This window comes from Harmonia axyridis, chromosome 7, assembly GCF_914767665.1.
Source record: "Harmonia axyridis chromosome 7, icHarAxyr1.1, whole genome shotgun sequence".
In the NCBI taxonomy this organism is placed as follows: domain Eukaryota; kingdom Metazoa; phylum Arthropoda; class Insecta; order Coleoptera; family Coccinellidae; genus Harmonia; species Harmonia axyridis.
Window position 1 is genome coordinate 13,542,753 of NC_059507.1, and position 22,111 is coordinate 13,564,863.

The 22,111-nt window shown below is 34.1% G+C and overlaps 1 protein-coding gene across 1 annotated transcript; it reads right to left on the bottom strand.

Moving 5' to 3' along the window:
- Window positions 1–107: 107 nt before the first annotated feature.
- Window positions 108–12,117, bottom strand: LOC123684196 (phospholipase A1 member A). Its single transcript, XM_045623362.1, has 7 exons — window positions 11,831–12,117; window positions 3,111–3,255; window positions 2,791–3,013; window positions 1,848–2,037; window positions 1,202–1,393; window positions 352–520; window positions 108–295 (listed from the first exon to the last, which is right to left on the bottom strand). Exons 1-7 carry the CDS (start codon window positions 11,940–11,942, stop codon window positions 166–168), a joined length of 1,161 nt encoding a protein of 386 aa, XP_045479318.1. The 5' UTR covers window positions 11,943–12,117; the 3' UTR covers window positions 108–165.
- Between the last annotated feature and the right edge of the window lie 9,994 nt (window positions 12,118–22,111).

Sequence of the window (22,111 nt, forward strand, 5' to 3'; positions counted from 1 at the left end):
TCATTTTCGAATAGTCGACAAGAGAAGAATTCAGCCATTGTTAACCGAGTATGAATTGGTTCCTTCAAATTTGTGAAGCAGAGGCTAGAAATGCCAATATAATATACCCTTGTTTAAATAAAATAATTTATTTACAATTAGTTATAACAATAATTATTTACATGGTCATCTCCTCTTTCGTTGAAACAGTCTACCTACTATACTCGTACTTCTTCTTCTATTTTTGTTTTTCTTCGGATGACCTTGAGCGAAAGGTGGTGAGGGGTTTGTAGTTAAATAGTAAACACCTCTGGCTCTAAAAAAATAATTCAAAAGTGATTATCCATGATAATCAGCTAAATATTCTCTTACTTGTGTGTTACATCCTCTCCCATCAGGACATACTCATTATCCTTTGGGTCACACCATCCAACCATAAAACTGAATAGAGATGGGCAAGGGTAAGCATAGAAGCCTTTCTTGGTTACTATAGATTCGATGAAATATGGAGTTACTTTGGTGTGGTCACATGCCAGTGTTTCTGTAAGAATAATTGAAGATTATGAATGAACATTTAAGGTAAATCTCATTTCTGGTTCAAGATGATAGAAGGTGAAGTTGTGGATGTTGATGGTTCTCCTAAAAATCTAAATGAAGATTTAAAAAGTCATGATATTTGTAAATGTTGTGATGGGAATGTATTGGACTAAATTTCTAGCACAAGATTCGATAATGATGGCGTCTAAATCATTGAATGGAAAGGTTCAAGTATATTTTCAGATTCACATGAAGAGGAGGAGTGAAACTGAAGCTGATGGATTGGATTCAAGGGTGTTAAAAGTTAAAAATTCATACTTGAAGACCCAAGATAAGGAATTGAAAAGAGGGATCAAATTTTAATGCTAAAGAATTCATTACTTATCGATAAAATATCCTAGGATGGAAAGAAATAGGTAGCGAAGATAATTAATTATAGAAAAAATGTAAATAGCTTCGTGAGGAAAGCCACTTTTTCAATACGGTGGGTTCTGTACTACTGAAGTAACCGAAACAGAATGTTTTCTGACATTTCTGATGAGCATTCCTCACAATCATAATCTCAAAAAGGAGCTTAAGCCTTAAGACAAAGACAACATCTTCTGTCCACTGTCACGTACACTGAAATCTACATTTATATTTCATTTCAAATCAAAAAAATTTTTTTTAATAAATGGAGACTTACTGAACACGGTATCGCTTGCACATCCAGGTTGACTAGATCCTCCATTCACATAGAAATCAGCATGGCCATTTGGTCCCCATTGTCCAAGTACCCCTGCACCAGTGTGTATTATATCTACGAAATGTGCATCTGTATGATCCAAGTCTCTTGATCTATTCGAACCCATGTAAAAGACAATTGTTGGGTCCAGACCTGTCAAATGAAATGTGTCGTTAGAACAATCTAATTAAAAAGTTTACAGGACAATTTGTTCTATTGAATCTTTCAGTCATTTATAGCCAACGTTTCAAATTATGTGTGATTCTTTTTCAAGGATGGTATCATTGACTGATTCAATAAAATTTTAATTATATAGGATATTTTTCTCCCCGCAAATTTTAACCAATTTAATTGATGTAACTCCAGAGGTTGATGCTACTAATCAACAATGTACAATCTAATGTTTGTGCAATTCAGTTCAAGAGCATTCTTGAAAGAAAGTATTTATTGAAACACAGACTGTCCTAGAATTAGTGGCAAATATTTAAACTGCATATTCCACGATCAAAACTATTGGGGAAAGCACAAATATTTTTTAACAGTCCTTGGATGATATTTTCATAGGTCCTTCAGTAAAATTTCAATATTTTTTGTAATAATTACTTACCAGTTATCCTTCCAAGTTTGCCATCAAGTATTGGATCAACGTAATTTGCTACCAATCCTAAAATGTGTGCTCCGACACTGTAACCAATGAGGTGAATATCATCAGCTTTCAGACCTCTAGGATGTTGGGATAAATATCTGACTAGTTGGGCTATACATTTGGCACAGAATCTGGGAGCCCATTCCATTTGCTGAAAACATTTCAGTTTGTACAGAGTAAGCATTTACATTGGTAGATATAGTAACTTTGAAAAACGTTTGATTCGTTTTCAAATTGAAATATTTAATTGATGTTGATGTTATAAACGTCGATATGCTACCAAAGCTTCTGAAAAATTTTCATTCAATAGAAATTGAGGTGAGAATAGTAAATTTTAGGAAGATTTCCAAAGCCATATTGGTTCAGTTTTCATTATTGCAATTGAATATTTAATGGTTGTGTTGTGCAGAATTGTGTTGTTCAGCAATGAAAAACAATTTTGTGCTGCAGTGGTTTTTATCAGTGATAAAAAAAGATGTCTTTTTCATAGATGTCAAAGTAACTCTAGAGACTTTTAGCTTGCCCGAGAGATGGCGCCATGGGCTGCGCATCTCTGGGAAAATAAGAACCACTTGGGATATAAGCACAACTGTTTTACTGTGAATTCACCATGCATCCATGCTCCACCATAGAGATGAAAGAATCTAAGGAAGGGAACACTGTATGTCTTACTTATGTTTCAGTGTTTCACCCAACACACTCCTCTGGGAGAGGGTGTACCTTCGAAATAAGCTATAACTCCTTGCCAAATAACAAAACTGCAAAATTTTGTTGACATGTTGGTATACAAGTGAATGTAATAATGTATGATGGGTAAAAATGTAGTGAGATGAAGTGTTAAGTGATGCTGCCAAAAAGCATTTTTCTGAAATTCAATAAAGATTAAAAAATAACGTGAACTCACTTTGAGGCAGGGTTCTCTGACGAGAGTACCATAATCTACTATGATAATATTATAATTTCCCCTATAAAAATAGGCTTCTCTCATGTCCGTACTGGGGGACAGGTTTCTGCCACCTCCAAATCCATGGACAACAATTTTAGTGGGATGTGCTCGATTAAAATATGAATTAAACAAGGATTCTTGTTTTGTTGTATCCAGCAGTTCTGGTTTGTTTTGTGTTCTCCTATTTAATATAAATAAATAAGGATTTATTTGGTTTGAAAAACAAATTAGGATTTAATCATTGTTTCTTAATATCCACAATTTTATTTGATACCTACTTCGTGTACAGGTAAAACTGTATTTGTTTATGGGGACACACATAGGGTTTTGGTATGCAAGATGAAGTGTTGAAGAGGTCTTGGACAGTCTCAGGCTTCTTCGAGGTAGTTACAGGTTTTGTTGTCGTTTTTTGGGCAGCTACATCTGTAACGGAAAGCATTTTTGTCAAGAAATTTCCATAACTTAACATAAATTGTAATTCTCATTTGATTGAATCAAAAAATTATTATATCACATGAGAAATTCTCCATTCTTTCATTGAGATTTTTGAGCCTGAATAGTTCGATCTGCCATTTGGAATGTAATTTTCGGTTTGGTATACACTAAAATGATAAGGTTCGACTTCCTGATGACGGACATCACCCAAAATTAGATTTTTTCTGTTCGTAAACATGATAACTCTCGATCGGAAAGGCCTAGAATTTAAATTTCGGATTCGAATGCTGCGGTTAAGTTCGACAATGGTAGATTTTTTTTAGTCGAACCTTATTTTTCTAGACCATTTCCAGACCTCCTGAAGAGAAAGACTATCACTTGTTCATCTCATATAGTGTGAAAGTATATATTACAGAGTGAAAAACGTAATTTGATAATAGTGTAATAGCTATGCATTTGAACCAACTGGTCGCTCAAAAATCAGAACAACTTTTGTATTACCACCCCCTAGATGATAAAATTCCCCCCCTGGAGAAAATTGTCTGGATTCAATACTGTATGGCACTGCAAACATGAACAGATGTGCTTCTTTATCACTTCAAGTATGTTTTAAGAATTTCTCAAGAAATCAAAATTCAGAAGAAATAATTCATTTAGAATGTTTGTAGAAAGTTTATACAGCGAAGCTCTGAAAATGTTACGTTGGGGTTAGTCACCGAAAAGACCTAATTGATCGAAAAAAAATGAATTCAGCACTAGGCTAACTAATTTTTGATAAAACCCAAACAGTATTATAAAATCTTCCTATTTGTTTCTGTTATGGTTGCGTTCAACTTTTTGACTTTCTGGAAATTAAATTATCACTTCGTGGCAAAACTCTGAATTCTTTGTTGGTGTGAGTACATTATTTAGAAAGGAACCAGTTTTGAAAGGATTAAAAAAAGTTTGAATGAATAATATAAAAGGTTTGTGTTTATTTCAGAACTTTTACGACATTGCAAATATGACTATGCAAAATATTTCATGTTGAATATAGATATCAAATTTCTTTTCGATTGTGATACGACAGGAGAAATCAATGGACTCTGCTGAATATTCTTCATTTGCACACGTGATTCATGATTATATAAGTTTAAGAAATTCCCGAACACAAAGATGAATGGTCACCATACCCACGTGAGCAACTCTGGTATTGCTTACAAGTTAATTTTCTTCATACGAAATCTCTTATTAGGAAATTAATAATAAATACCTGAGGATTTAGCTAATCGCTCATACATAATTTAAAATAGATTAAAATATACATAAGTGTCGTATATAAATAATTATAACGATTGTCTTCATCAAATGGGTTTATAATATTTTAATGCAACCTCTCAGTATGGTGATATAACTCTAAAGGCGCCGGTACGGTTGGTCTATGATCATTTATATCTATCATATTGAGAAATAAATGTGCGTTAACGTTATTTTTTCAAGCAAGTTGCTCCAGGTTTTTTCCATCAATCAATTGCCACCTAATAATATGATCTTTATAGCGAAATATTTTGTCATATAATATCACCCCTTCACTCAAGAAATTATTTTTCGAAGAAGATATATCCTTCAACATCCTTTAGGGTGTCAGACAGGGATGTATCTTGTCTCCAATCTTGTTCAATATTTATGTAGAAAAGATTTTTCAACTGGCATTAGAAGATGAAACAAGAGGTATAAAGATCAACGGAAAACTTATTACCAATATCCGATACGCTGACGACACCGCCATTCTAGCAAATAGCATAGAAGATCTGCAGATTCTACTCAACAAGCTTAACGAGGTAGGCACTGCATTTGGTTTGAACATTAATATCAAGAAGACGAAAATGATGATTGTCAGCCGAAAAGATATAAAAGACGCCACTCTATCATTAAATGGCGAAGATATCGAACGAGTAGTTCGATTCAAATACTTGGGCGCCGTGGTTAACGAAAAATGGGACTGCGATGAGGAGGTCAAGCTGAGGATTGGAATGGCAAAGGAAACTTTTTCAAAACTTAAGAATCTCCTGCTTCAGAGAACGCTACCACTTGAACTACGACTGCGAGTTGTTCATTGCTACGTGTGGCCAGTGCTCCTATATGGGTCAGAAACATGGTCTCTGAGATGTGGACGTTGCGCAGATTGTTACGAATACCTTGGACTGACCATCTGACAAATCAGGAGGTATTGAGACGAGCAGGAGTGGAAAGACAACTGCTGAACATCGTAAGGCAGAAAAAGGTGTCTTACTTGGGACATATCCTACGAGGAGACCGTTACTCTATCCCTAAACTTATTATCCAGGGTAAAATAGAGGGAAGGAGAGGCCCCGGAAGAAAACAACACTCTTGGCTGCGAAATATTAGAGATTGATGTGGAGTGCAGGATGCAGAGACGTTGTTCCGAATGGCGGAGAACAACATGCTAACTTTGGCAGCCATTGATTGAAGAGATGGGACATTGACCCCAACGTACAAGTTGTATATGGGACCGGAAGAAGAAGAATATCACCCCTTCACTCAAGAAATTATTTTTCGAAGAAGATATATCTATATTTTTTTCTAATTATCCACTCTTAGCAAAAGTTGACTCTTCCTAGACAAAGTTATCTCTGGTTAGAAACGTTAGTAAGAGTTTATAAAAATGAGTAAACGCACTTTTTTTGTGAGAGTTCGCTCTGCCTATGCCTACTACGGTCTACTAAGAGTTGATTCACTATACGGAGCATATCTCTACTTTTTGACCAGTGCCGGATCTATGCGGAAAAACCTCGAGCAGCACTCTTTTTTCAGATTTCACGGACTTTTAGGAATTTTTAGGGGACAAAAAATCTTTCATTCATGAGAGAAGTGTCTAGTAAATAACGAATAAATCAATTACAAGAGAAAAATTACAAGCAACAAACATGTCCACCGTTCTCAAGAGGACTTCATATCTTTATTTGTTTACTGGAATTCATGGGGTAGTTCAAGGGGTATTTTGATGGGCACGAAATATTTGGTTAAATAAATCGTTTTCAGGGGTGTCAAATAATAGATCTCAATTAAAGCAACGTACAGGGTATTTCACGTAAGCGGATTTTGTGGCTTATCCTTTCAGCAATATTGGAAAGTGACCCATCACAATGAATTTCGAATGAAAAAACAGTTGGTGAGAAATAGTCTCTGGACCTTCTTATTTCGAAAACCAGTCAAAGTTGCAAAACAAATTTTTCCTCGAAAACTTTCCATGCCTTGGTTCGATAGTTTGTCCAACAACATATTTGGATAGCCCGTTAAATATTTTATCATAATGATGGGTCACTTTTCAATTCTGCTTAAAGGATAAGCCACAAAATCCAGTGACCCTCTTACGTGAAACGCCCTGTACAATTTGAATGTTCTCTGGTCTCTTTAATGAAACCCCAATTTGAAGGAGTAATTTTGGGAATTATCGTACCTGAAATTATTTATTTATATGCTAGAAACCGTTGATGTTTTCACAACGTTATATGTATAGTAAATACCTATTTGAAATTTTCAGGGTTGGTTCTGGGTCCAAATATCTCGATCTACTGTTCCGGAATTGCCTATTTCAAATCAATAATTTCATCAATAATTGACAAAATACCCAATCGACTGAACTGAAATTTAGAAAACAGTTGCAAAATAGCAAAAGAATTATTCACACAGAATTTCATGAGGATTGTATGACTAGAAATTGAAAAATTATTTCTTGGAATATTTCGATACCTATCTAATCATCAAATTTCACTGAAGGTCATCGATACAATTTGTTATTCAAAAATTCAATGATGCAGATTTCGCAAGAGAAAAAATAATTAGGCTAATCTAATGTGAACTATCTGAACCACAAAATATCTTTCGAAAAAGGAGCTCAAATTAAAATGAAGGTAAGCGCATGAAAAGACTTAGGAAATCAGCACTAACTCTTCAGTTTTTCGTGTTTTTTTTGTCAATATAAGTGAATTTATTATGACAGGACTCATGCCGTTGGTGATTTATATCAAGCCTTGAAGCAATAGAGAAGACGAATTATAAACAAAACATATTTCATAAGTCCAATGCGAAATAATGAATAAATTCCTGAAATACCAATATTTCACTCATCCTACTCACATAGGTCATAAAACAAAACTCAAAGCAATGCGTTCAATAGGCGCAAAATACGATTACGCAAAAGTTAACGAACCCTGGAGGATATGTTGTCAGACGATATGAAGTTATCCAGGTATCAAATTGATATTAAATAATAGGTAAATACTGAACTTCCGAGAAAGCGCCTTCCTTATCATAGGTTGAAAACAATAGAAAATGTGTAAAGTTGATTGCCTATCGAACTCTAATAGTAGATACATGCGACCAGTGTCCCCTATGTACTTGTTGAAATATCGATTTCACTCATACCTCAGAAGGAAAGTGAAAATTATGTATAAATCGTTTGCTTTCCTTCAGTTATAGTAAAATCCATATTAGGTTGAAATAATTCGATGGTATTCAATGAAACAGTCCTAGGCCTAATAGTTTCGGAGCTATGGAATTTTGAATATTTTTTTTAGAATTTGACAGGCCCAACGTAAGGATCAAATTATAGATATGTTATTTTTTTTTCGAACAGTAGAACATAATTTATAATTTACAACAATTTCCCTACTGGATGGAGAACCTATTGGCCTTAAGACCTAAGTATTTATAAGGAATAGGGTAATAATAAAAATTTAAACCAGAATGGATTGTCAAATAAGAAAGGATAATTTAATAATTTCATTTTTTTATATAGATATGTATATATCATTGACTGATTTTGTTTATGTATCTCAAATTAAATTATTCTGAGGTCATGAATATATACAAAAATTGAAATTCATCCATCGTCCTTATAAATCCTTCTAACATCTTTCGCAATAGGTCACCTGAATAAATAATTGTTTCAAGGTTCAGTTAATCTTGACTAAAACATCACTAATCATCCAATAATTTCTTGATTTTTCAATGAAACCAACATGCTCAAAATCTTGATCGAATAATAATGTTTGACTGAAGAGTCCTCGACCTGAGTCTACATCTCGGTCTACACATAAATAATACTGACCTACAATACTCACATGCGAGTTCACGTATTGATAATAACAAATACCTGCAAGACTAAATTCGAACCACCAATGCAGAGGCAGGCGTGAATTTTTAGAATGTAGAAAGTTCTAGAAGATGAAGTTAATGCACGGTCCCTGTATAATTCACATCATATAATATTCAACTCATTTAGCACGTTTAGTTGCGTGGATAGATGTAATATATGAGTAATGTCAATTAATCCATAAACTTTCTCGCGTTTGTGTATGAATATTTTTACTGCTTAGTTCCTGGATACGTTGAAATGCCGGTATTTTCGCTTATTTACCGAAGTTGAAGAGATATTTGATATGATGATATATATTCAGGGTGTATCGTAGGTAAGTAATTGAAAATCTTTCAACCTTAAAATGTTGAGCAACTCAAATGATCCAGATAAAAGGTGTCTCCTGTTTCATTTCGAATATTTTGTTCTCTATTCTCTAAAACTATAAGACTATAACACTTCTTGTAAAACATGAAAAAAATACGTCTTATAGTTCTAGTGAATGGAGCACAAATAATTTTACAATGAAACACTCTGTACTTCAGGCAGGCCCGGCCATTCGGGAATTAGAGGGAATGAAGAGGCCAACACAATTGCCAGAAAAGGAGCACAAACTCCTTTCATTGGTCCGGTATCTCTCTGTGGTATAGGCCAATGTACCTACAATAAAGAACTTCAGGGGAAGGAAAAAACCGAAAGAGGAACTCTCTGGCGGAATCTTCTTTGTTTGGATCATTACAAAAAGTTTCTTTGAAACTTTGGCATCGCGAGATCCAAAAAGTATCTGGATCTTAGCAAGAATATACAACACTTCCTCACTGGATTCCTCACAGGGCATTATCGCCTTAGGAAACATCTCATGAGAATGGGTCTAGCAGATGATGACGAGTGCAGATTCTGTGGAGAGGAGGAAAAAACTCCAGACCACCTGGTGACGGAATGCCCCGCCATCACCAGCCAACGCAAAATCTGCTTTGGTCAAGAAACTTGTAGAAGTGAGGAATTAGCCTCCTTGAAGCCATTCCAGATACTGGAGTTTACTAAAACTCTGGAACTGGAAGGCGACCTTGCTAGCTGACTGCTGTGTTTCTCCTCGCTTTGGATTCGGTACATCGTGTTCAGTCCACTCAGCTGACTGTCGATTGGACACCGGGGAGAAATGATGGAGCCATGTTTCATGCGTTGTCACATATAACGCAAAAATTCAGGTTTATTGCACTTGAACATCTTCAAACACTGTTCAGAATCATTAACACGTTGTTGCTTTTGATCGATTGTGAGCTCGCGCGGCACTCATTTTGCACACAGCTTTCTCATGTAAAAATGCCTCGCCATCACTAGCCAACGCAAAATCTGCTTTAGACAAGAAACTTGTAGAAGGAATTTTCCTTCTTGAGTTCATTAGAACTCTGGAACTGGAAGGCGAGCTGTAGGTCACGTTAAACCGAGAATAGCTCTGATGGGGTCAAAATAGACCTTTAGGTCGCAGTGAAACGGAACCTCCTTAGTTAAATATAATCTCAGGCAGGAGAAAAATTGGGGTGATTTGTAGTAATCTTCATATTTTGTGCTCAATATTCTAAGGTTGCAATATTTTCAATTAGTTATAATATACCCTGTAGGTATATTTATAATATTCTGATGAATAATTTGATATATTGAAATGCTCTGTTTACTAGTTACTCATATATTAGTGTAACACTTTCAGTTTTCGCACATTGAACCCTCATAATATTCCCTCAGAAATAGATAGGTACCATGGAAACAAAATGAACTAAAGTACTAAGTAACAAACTCGTAAAGTTTTTGTATGGAGATGGAGATTAGGTACCTAACAGAATTGAATTTGTTATTTTCCTGGAAAATTCAGAAAGTCATCATATTTGCAAGCAGAATGTTTAAAAAAACATAATATTTCAGTGACAGCAAATGCGGATATTCGTACCGCATCTGATTCTGGATCTTACTAATTTATTATCTATCGATAGTTTGATCATCGAAAGTACCAATTATCGATTGATAGTTTGATAAATTGGTACTACCGATTATCAAACTATAAATCGATATATATTATCGATAGATAATAAATTACTAGGATCTAGACTCAGATGCGGTACAAATATTCGCATTTGCCGCGTTGGTATGTGGGAGTCTTCAATAGGCAATAGTAAATCCAACTAGGAGTTCCATAAATATTGTCGTTCGATTTTTTTTTATGATAATTTCAAAAATCCGAATACAGCATTTGGATGTAAAATGATAATTTCAAGCTTCGTGCAAAATTAAATTAAGATCGTTCAACTGAAACCATGGAAAATTCAAAATCAATATTGAAAAAGAAATACGCATTCCCGTGATTGCAGATCTGATGGATTCGAGATTTTGCTTGTACATATATTAAAAATTAAAATTTCAAGCTTTTAGCGAGATTTCATGTTGATATCGTTGTCGAAAGTCAGAACCATGAAAAATTCAGGCAAAATCACGCAAAAAATGAGCAAAGCACTGATGTGAAGTCAAAAGCTTTTGAGCGCTGGTCTATTCATGCGCCAAATCCACTATTTGAATCCACATATACCTATAAGCAGTTTCAAGGTTTTCGATGGTTCAATTGTCGCATGATTGAGCGCTCAAAAGCTCCTTACTTCCTGTCAATGCTTTCCTCATTTTATTCTATGTTTCTGAGGACGTTGTTAACACGGAATTCAGCGCGGAGCTTGGAATTGTTCAATATTCTCTATAGTTCTGATGATGCTTTCAACACAGAATCTCGCTCAATATCTCCATAACGATGAATCTGACTAAGTTGAAATTCAATTTTTATATGTAAAGTAACCACTCGAATGTTCATGTCAAATTTTAAGAGGATCGTATCATTAGAAGGTCTCATCTAGATAATTATCCTTCAGTAATAACATCATGATAAATTACATTTCATTTATCTATCTGCTGTTCTTTGGTCTTCAACATCGTATCAATAAATGAGCGCTCAAAAGCTCCTGATGCCAAATCAGTGATTTTCTAGAATTTGCAATCAACCTGATATAACCCTTATTTTTTTTCAGTCGATTTTCTATTGAAACTTGCAAATGAACGTGAATTTATTCAAATGAAAAATATTACTTTATTAAATGTGAGATAGATATTATTGAAAACAGTTCTTCAGAAATAATAAAGTACAGGATGTCCCAAATTTGATGCTCACTGAAAGCATATCGAAAACTATAAGACTCAGAGAAAAAATCTTCAAGCTACCCCGAGCTCTTTTTTTGAAATAATCACATATCTATGATCTTGAAGATATTTTTGAAATCTTATAGTTTTCGAGATGTCTCAGTGAGCATCGAATTTTGGACACCCTGTACAATTTCTTCAAACCCCTCATCTCCCACATATCAATTTAAAGGACTTTAAATGACTCACCTGGCGAAAAGACCAAGAACAAAACAAACCCTACGAAAACAACACAGTTTCCAGTCACAACCCTAGACAGAGAAAAACCTACGCCACTGAAATTCACATCTATCACCCGCATTATCCTTGTTTCCAGAAATTCTCCGTCCGGTTATAATCCCGAATTAAGGAACCGAGAGTGAAAGTCAAAACCACATGCGACCGATAGAATGGTGAAGAAGTTTGTGACCGCCAAGAAGTTCCACACGTTCGTTTTCGATCTTGAAATGCCTCTCTTCTAGAAGTGTGGATGCACTCTCACTTTCTTCGGGCAGGGAAGCACTATAGGATTTCCTTGGTCAGTTTTATATTATATCAAGACATTACGGTGATCTTTGGTACATTTGGTATTCCCTCAAGTTAAGGTGACCTGGTTATAGAGTAAGAGAGTGCGCTTACATAAATTTTTTGGATGATCCGAATGTTACTACATCTGTTGAAATATTTATTTGGTTATTGTTGTGTTTATTTTATTCGGAGACTCATTATGTACGCATAAGGAGGACAATATTGCCCTCCTTCTTTTAAGAGCCTCAGAACTTCAAATAATAATACCAGATAGATATATTGTTGGAATTAATTGTTTTACTACTAGTTACATCGTCCATTCGATCAGTCCAATTTTTTACTCCTTTTTCCAATAATTCTGGCTGTATGGTTTGGATATTGGCTTCCAATGCTTGAAGAGTTGCTGGTTTGTCGGCATAAACCAATGACTTAATATAAAAAATAATTGAGAGGCGTTAAATCCCATTAACGAGGGGGCCAGTTAACAGAACCACTTCTGGAAATAAAATTGTCATCAAATTGGTTTTGCAATATATTGATAGCTATGCGCGCTGTATGGCAAGTCTTGTTGGAACCAAATGCCACCAAATGTTTAGCTGATTAATTTTTGGGAACGAACAATCAGTCAGCATGGCTTAATAGCGCTCGCTATTCACGGTAACCGCAGCTACTAGCGTGCAAACCGCACCAAACAGTCAATTCTAATGCATGAAATTGTGATTCGTTAATAGCTTTAGGATTATCTTTGCTCCATATATGGCAATTTTGCTTATTGACGAAGCCATCTAAGCAGAAATGAGATTCATCACTAAACACAATTCTTCGATATAAATGCTCATCTTCGGCCAGTTTCAAATTAGCCCAATCAGCAATAATGCGATGTAAACGATTCTAATTTGGCTTAAAGTCTTGTACGAGCTGTATTTTATAGACACGTAAGCAAAAATCCTTACGCAAAATTTCCACGTGGACGAGGGACAAAGGCCAACAAGTTGAGAACGGCGACGTATCGACAATTCAGTGTTGTCCTCAACAGTTCGTGCTATAGCAGCCATATTCTCTTTGGTAAGCACATTTATTTATCTTGTTGATGGTTTTGAATCGAGAAGAGTAAAATTAGTGCGAAAACGATCAATACCTGCACGAATTGCTTGCTGGCCCTACTGCCTGTGCTAGGAAAACTTTATAAGAAAATATTCAAAACATAACTGTCAAGTTTTATAGAAAGCCTTCGACTCCTAGTAGCTTGGTGATAAATTCACCAATGGGTTATTCATGCAATTCCGAGAAAAAAAGTAACTATAAGTCACAGAAGCGTTGAAAAAAAAACATTTTCGAAACGCTAAATAATATTGCCACACTTCCTTAAACAGTTTCAGATTAATTGCTTTCACGTATAGAAATAAGTTTGTAACAAATATCTATGAAAAAGAATAATAAATCAACAAATCTGAAATATGAATATGAAGACTCCATTTCAGGAAATGTTCTTATTACATGGTCGTCGAGGTCTCAAGATCTGGAACAATTTGTTATGCTTGAGGATACGGTCAATAAAATAAACTCTACTCCAGTCTCGACTCCAGTGCGAATTAGATACGAATCGGTTTCAAGAATTCAAATGCTATGAATGCGAAACGATTTTACTCTTCTATGGACTCGGTACTAATCTCGATTTTGAGTAATGGCAACCTTATCTACGGGATTAGTTTAAGGTTTTTACTCATCCTTTAGTTATCAGAAGGTATAAAATATGCTTCGAAATTGTTATTTCTATTTGTTTTCTTTTTTCACATAAATAATTATTCGTTGAATGAAGTCGGTATACATAATTTTGAATCGCTCAGTATAACAAACCATAGCGGAAGAAATTCAATGTCTCGTTCACGGCAACCTTTGAGCAAACTGAAGAATTTCAAGAGCAGATTCCAGCATTGGACAATAAAACTTTTACCTCCATTCCAATGTCCTTCAGTGGACTCTCTATTTTTTGCCAATATATGGTAGGAAAGTGATTTTAGAAATTTCTTCGAATTCATTCAGCAGAGTTGATTTAAACAACTATTTATATATGTGAGTTGTGATTTATTATGACGTCAATGTTATCGAGGATATTCTGTTTGAATTTTTTATAGTTCTGATGAGGATTTTGAATGCAAAATTTTATTCCAAACAGAACTTGATCAAAAAAGAAACAAAAGAGATATAAATTTATCCATTTCTCGAAAGGTACAACAATTGGGCTCGCTGTGGCGTATTTTGCATCTGAATTTGCATTTCCATTCTTATTAGGTTCAGTTAACATAAGAACCAAAGCCAGCTAACCATAGAATTCTTAGAACATATGCCGATTGGGTGCTTGAACAACAACGTTTTCGCATCGAATTTTCTTCAGCGACGAAGCTAATTTTTCTTACGGTGGCTATATAAACAAACAAAATTGTCACATAATGAGGCAGTAAAAATCCTCATGTAACTGCTGAGAGACCCATTACATCCTTAAAAAGTCTATGTTTGGTGTGCAATTTGGTCTGGTGGAGTAATTGGCCTGTACCTACTTCTTTGAAAATGAAGAAGTTGTCGCGTAATCTCTCGTTAAGGCGATGTGAATTGGCCACCAAGATCTTGTGATTTATTGCCATTGTATTTTGGTTTATTGGGCTATGGGGAGGATCGCGTCTGAGCTGACAATCCTCATACTATTGGTGAGATATTGCCCGAAATGTGCCCGCAAAACATTGAAAATTAACTTCAACCCCAAAATGGGGTTTACAATTATTTCTCGTTATTTATGCTAAAAACTATAAAAAAATGCAAACCAATAATTATTTGTAATGCCGTATAGATGATATTGGGATGATATTCAGGGTGCCAATTTCAATCATATTAGCTTTTGAACTTGTAGCTCAACATAATGAATTCAGAGGTATAATAATTTTTTTTTAGTTTGTTATAGGTTACAGCATTCTCGCGAATAGAGTAGGTAAAACACATTCAAGTTTTTCCAAAACCATCCCCAAGAACTCACTCCCACTCCTTAAATTCCATACCACAAACTAAATAGAGTTTTTAAGGTAATAATTCATATCTATTTCAACACAGCAAATAATTTTGCTCATTTCCAACTTTTTTTATCCGCGTAAATCATCAAGATTAAAGTATACGATTCTAAACAATGTAACTGTGGCACGTTCTACTTTCTTTCTGGCAAATCATACCTTAAAAACAAATTGCCGATGATTAAGGAATTCCTTACGTAATTTGGCGGATACCAACATATAATAAAAATTGTTTCATAGCAGTTCCAGTTGAATATTGTTTCGACACATACTTAACGTGTGTATCTACTTGTATAACTTCATATAAAAGATTCTAAAAGTCAATGGGTTCCTCCTAAATCACAAATTACTCTCTCAGATTACCTACATTTTTCATAAATGATTTTAGGATGGACTTCGTTTCTGGAGAGCCTACAAAAATTTTCTCACAATCTCTATCTATTGCATTAATTTTGATATAATACTAATCTCAGGGTAATAAAGATAGATAGAGAGAGCATATGTCAATTTCAGTAAGCAAAATTGTCCCCAACATGAACTATCAAATTTGACTTGAAGCGCGCGGAAATAAAAATATATCAGTGATACGATATTTCACTCAATTCGCGAGTTCTCCACGAAGAACGCACTTCTTATGTCCCATTGTGAATCAACGTTGCATATTAACTCAAAATATAATGAAATGAATCCTTAAATATATCAGGAATTCAGAAAACAAACTTCAAGCGCACCAAACCACGTGAAACAACCGATGACATTAGGAGAGGAAAAGTTGCCAAATCTTAGATTTCAGCTGGTAGATACAGAAAATAATACATACTCTGCTTAGTATAAATTCGAAAATTAGGAAAAATATGGGATTCCAAATATTCGAATTTGCATAATTAAACGGGAATCACTCAAATAAATACCTATATTTTATTCAATATGAATCAATGAAAACTATGGTAAAAGCTTATTTTCCAGATCTGGCTTTTTGCGGAACTCAAAAGAAAGCTTCAGGGAAAGAAATTTAGCTTTAGTGAAGGCAAATAGCAATCTTTCTACAAATAAAATATCGAAAAGTAGGCCTGAAACATATTGAGTGAAGTGTCAGTTATACAATAGATAGTGTGTGGATAAAGTAAGGAACAAAATGCTTTGACAGGTCAATTTCAGCTTTTAATTGACTACTTTCTGGCATAAAAATTGTACATATTGTACTTTTTACAGAGTTACGTCTTTTTTTTTCAAATGACTACCCTAATCATTTTTTGCTGATGCCATCTGTTCTTCATTTTTTTTCCTTGAAAAATTCCAAAGGAATTCAAAAAAATTTCTTTGGAAAACATAAGACATTATCTTCATTCAGGTCGAATCAGACTACCTCTACGAATTTTACGTAGCTCATCTGATCATCTCATAGGTGTATTATCAAACAAAGTGAACATGATCTAATTTTGATGATGTGCCTTCGTCTTTATCACATTCATTGTTTGGAAGGCTAGAATGTAATCTCTGAGAGTAATTGCATAAGTTTAATGCGAAACTATTCGTAGCGTATGATAGTTGTGAGTGCAATTTGGTTCTTGGTTCCGTATAAACATATCAATAGATAATGAATAATACACTTCCGTCTAGAAGAAATAATCTTTCGATATCGGAAATGTTTTAGGTTATTTCTGAAGTGAAATTTAATTGGGAACGAACCTACACGTAACAGATGTGGTTTGGTTCAATGAATCAATGAAATGAAACATTTTTAGCACAGTGAGTGAAAAGTATTCCGAATTTGAAAAATTTTTAATCACTCATTTATCTTCAGTTTGTTCGATTTTCACAATGATAAAATTACACTATCATTTATTATTTCTTTGTAGAATGTCTCATCCAATCATTGAAAAAAAAGCTGGAGAAACACCGTCTTGGCATCAGACACTTTTGAACCCTCTATCATTCAAAAAAATGCATGAACGTACGAATTGGTAGTTATTTTGCCTGTCCAAACTCTATTTCAACCTAGTCAGACCTATTGCTTCGAAAATATTGGGAGTTTTTTCGGTTTTTGGCCTGAATTTTCTATTATTCTAGTGATGCGATCAGAAAAAAATTTTGTATGCTGTTAGAAAATGTTATTGTTCATCCACGTTTAAAATTTGTGAGCCTTCTGATACTGGAATATTGGGTTTTTGATTTTCTATATTTCTGATGATGCCATGAACAACAAAAATTGCACTGATCTTGATGCTGTTATTCTTCATCTGTCATCATAATCTTGGTCGGTTCTCTTTTCACTGGAAGATATTGTCTTTCCGATGTTCTTCTTGAAATTTCTTTGGTTTTTAATTAACATAAAATTTTAGATGAGAATTGAAAGTGGACGTGTGAAATTTGTGGAAACTCACTACAGAAATAATGAGTCTTGAAGAAGATCCAAACTCATCCATTCCTGGATGCGCTCTTAAGGCATGCTTTGGCTTATTTTTCATCTTGATTTGCATCTCCATCCATATAAGGTTCAGTTGACAAAATAACTGAAGCCAGCTGACCGTGGAATGTGAAGAATATTCAACATATGCCGATTGGGTGCTTCAACAACAACGTTTGAATGATGAATGAATTTTCTTCAGCTACAATTTCTCGGTTGCTATGTAAACGAGCATGATTGTGGCATATGTAATAATAGTAATAATAATAAAATTTATTTAGCACCCGGCTAGTACAAAAAATAGAAAATCAAACAACAATAATATAATCATTCACATTTCTCTGATGAAGTGGCCATTCAATCTTCCGCAGAATGCACCCAAAGATGGTGCCGTCTTAATTTCCTCTGGGAGACCATTATACAAACGAACACCCTCATAGAACAAGGACTTCTGTAAAGAAGTTGTTCTCACTGTGCAGATATTGAAGTTTTTTGCTGACCTACTATTGTAGTCATAAGAATTTCCTCTTCTTTCTAAGAAATCTTTCAGATATCGTGGTACAAGATCATGCTCTATCTTGTAAATTAGGGTTAGATTGGCCTTCTTGATATTTTTTTCCACAGGTGGCAGTGAAAATCCTACTGAGAGGCCATAACAGCCAATAAAAGTCACTGTATAGTGTGCAATTTGGTCTGCTGCAGTGATTTGTCCATTTCTTTGGAAATGAAGAAGATTGCACAGTCAATTCTCATTGCTATCGCTAAATAATTAGCAATTTATGCCAAAATATAGTGTTTATGTCGATAATCCTCAGGCTATTGACGATCCGAAAACCAACATCGAAAATTATACCTCATAAAGATGTCCTGTGAGAAATCACGCGGAAGACATTTGAATGATGTTGTATTCCACACCTACTGACAAGGTCCAAGCATTATATTGATATAAAAATTCGGTCGATATTCTAAATGAAAGTGTATTTTATTTTATTCGGAACGAAAAAAATTATAACCCTTCATAATTGGATACCTACAGTTATTTCAGTTGTGTAAATTTCAAATGTGTATTCGAAGATGCGATACAAGATACAAGTTTGGGACTGTGAATACAAATCGCCCAATTCTATTGTATATAAGTATAAAACAGACATGATGAATAACCATGTGTATTAGAATTCTAATTTATGCTCAAAAGAAAGATGATCTTTGTGGCTATTTTTCATCACCAACGTCATTTGTTTCATCGCTTTCACTTTCTTTCACTGAATGTCTTCACATAGAATAGTAGGTGTCTTTTTACGTTAATTGTTTGTCGTTGAAGAAAGTGATGTATAAAACTTAATTGGCTATTAAGAATGCACTTGTCTGTCCGCATCAAATGGATACAGTTCCGAAATAAATCAATTAATCGATCCATTCGTGTGTGAATGCATGTTTGGCTGCGAAAAAAATTTTCTCGAAAACTCTGAAACCTTTATGTTTTGTTGAAGATCTCTTTCAGGGGAATGGTAGAAATAATTTTTGTCAGTTGACACAACTCTCTTTCATACTCACGAGGAGTTCCAAAGGAGTTGTAAATTTTTTCCAGTGCTTCATTCTTTCTTTCCCTACGTACCGATTCATCTTTTCATCCTGAATGAAATTTACAGATCATTTTGCGGTACATGATGTTTATTATTTCATGTGGGGGCTCTCTGTAAGCTCATTGGGAAAAATTTTGAGGAAAAATTTGTTTAGGGAAAAGATGATTCATTAAGAACAGTTGTTATCATTGCTGCTCCATGGTTATTGCTTCTTCTATTTATTTATTTTTGTATTTTCCTTAATTTTATTAATTGGGGTTGAAGGGAGTAGCTTAAGGCTAAGACTTCGCTCTATAATATGAATAATTTTTCCTACAAATAAAGCCACTATTATTATTGATGTGTTTCACTTGAAGCTTATATTGAATTAACTAATTTCTTTCAATCTGTTGCATTTATAGTGCATTAAAAAGAAGTCATGGTAAGTTGAATGATGCTATCTTTATTAATTATCGTAGTGTTATTACCAGAAGGTGTGACAATGAATGAATTTATAATTATACAGTGTTTTAAAGTGATAAATTCCCAAAGAGGACAATATTACTGATATGAATCTGGTCTGGTCGGCCTTTAAGCTTTCCAACACTCAAATGGCAAGGAAAAACGAGAACTCAAAAGCTCACACCACTGATTCCTCAACTTTTGATATAGTAATATAGTATAATTGGTTTCGTAACACAAGAAGAAATTCTCTTCAAATATTCATAATTTTATGTGAACTGAATTATCTATCAATTATTTTGATAATAATGAAGAATTCTACATCATTACCCCTTTGTGAACACAACTCGAAGAAAATACTTCCTTAAAATTGCTCGTCAACTAACTGTAGGTACCATAAATTCATAAAAACATGTTATCTCATTGGCAAATTATAATATCCAAATAAAAACGCATGGTCAAACTCATTAAAATTTGGGTATCCTGAAAAGTAGCTTCCTTGTTTCCTCTGATTCTTAAACCAGTCCAGAACTAAGTATGTAGATAGCCTGAGATGACATTGATGAATTTCTCATATCCTTTTCCAATCCAATGACCAATGTCGATCTGATAGTAGTTCAATGTCATTGAAGACATCTAGACAGTGTTCGTGGTGAAATTTTAACGACGACCAGATCTAACAACCATTTACGATAGAAATTTTATGGTCTCATTTCACGGTACCTGAAAACTAATTTTTAGAAAAAACACGACAGACAATTTCGTGTTCCAGAGATTTGATTGAGATAATTAGTAAAATTTGTGGTTACATTATTGACATTAATTACAACGAAATAACGTAAAAGTGAAGATGTACCTATCTGTAGTTTTAAGAATGAGTGTAGATATCTATAAATTATTTTATTTTTATTTAATTTAACTTAATTGCTTTAAAACTGAATGAAGTAAAATTGAAGAAATATTAGGAATTGAAAATTTAAGCTCTGTGAAATTTTTCGTTGATAGCGTCATCAGAACTCAGAATATTGAAGAAGATTATCGGAAAAATACCTAATATTTGCAGGGCCCCCGCAAGGGTCATCAACGCCCGCGTGCCGAAAATATTTTGGCGCCCCTTAAAGGGGGGAAGTGGTCAAAAACGTCGCAGGATAATTGGCAAAAAATGTTTCAGTTTTTGTTAGGAATTTATTTGTAGAAGGGTTTAAAAAACTATCAGCAACCTTTATTGAATGCCTTAAGAACTTAATGCTGTCAGTTGTTGCATAATAAATTTTTTTAAATTTTTCATTATTTTATTCAAGCATTCGATCAAAACCGCATTTTATTTTAATTTTGTAATGAAACTGCAGAATTTTCAAAACCTGAGCTTAATTCTTCTTTAAATTATTCATAAATATATAAACCAAACAAATAACAAATAAAATATTCAATTATAGGATCGAATTAAAAGGAGGTTTTTCTAGATTTGGCTGCTGCGAATTCTTTTATTATAATCATCAAAATCAATTTTATCGAGTATCTCTTGCTCTATAGCTAAGATGGCCAAACCAGATAATCTTTCTTGTGACATAGTAGACCTCAAATAATTTTTAAATATTTTTAATTTAGAGAATGATCTTTCACCAGAAGCAACAGACACAAGTAAAATCAGAAGGATTCTTAAGGCAATACTAAGATTCGGTAGAGAAGAAGTTAGATTATTTTCAAAAATATATTGTAGAATTTCAAGAGGATTTGACGCTGCAGGTAATGAAAACACTCTTAAGGCTTTTATCTCGTTGAATTAATCATTTTCTTCCACGTCAGCCTCCTTCTTTTCCTGATCAGTAAGCTTTTGTTGAAGAGCATGACAGCATTTTAATAGATCTTCGTCATTTAATTCAAGAATATCACAAATAAAACCAAAAACGTTATCGTATTCAGATATCATATCAAACCTACTATTTAAAGAACTTAGCGTTCGATCAATTATTTTCAAAAAGAAATTAATTTTGAAAGCGATTTTTGGATCTTGAGGTGCCTCATCCGTGTGTTCATAATCGAACAATTTTGGTTTATACTTTCGTCTTACACTATATAATGGAGGAAAACTTTGCTCTATCTCAAGAGCAGTCGCTAGTTTTCCAGCTTCAGAAAGTTTTTCCTCAAAAACATTATCATCTCTATAATTTTCAAAATGATCAACTTAATTCTTTAAATAGTTTTGGCACACTTTAATGTCAATCGCTACACTCTGCATCATTTTGCTTACAATATTAATTTGGAATAAAACATCATACCAAATTATTACACTACAAATAAATTTGAAAGTTTGAATATTTGATAAAAGAGAATTTGCTTTATGTCTAGTTTCTTTGGTGAAAGTATCATTTTCAGCTAATTCTAAAAGGCTATCACATATTTGAATCAAATGAAATTTTAGCGGTTTTATAGCATCAATCCTACTTGACCATCTAGTATCACTTAGGGGTTT

Excerpts from the sequence above, each read along its gene's own strand:
- LOC123684196 (XM_045623362.1), bottom strand. The coding sequence starts at position 11,942 with ATGCGGGTGATAGATGTGAATTTCAGTGGCGTAGGTTTTTCTCTGTCT. Across the intron at positions 1,394-1,847 it reads CAAACTTGGAAGGATAACTG|GTCTGGACCCAACAATTGTC; the intron begins GTAAGTAATTAT and ends TTCATTTGACAG. Across the intron at positions 296-351 it reads GGAGAGGATGTAACACACAA|AGCCAGAGGTGTTTACTATT; the intron begins GTAAGAGAATAT and ends TTATTTTTTTAG.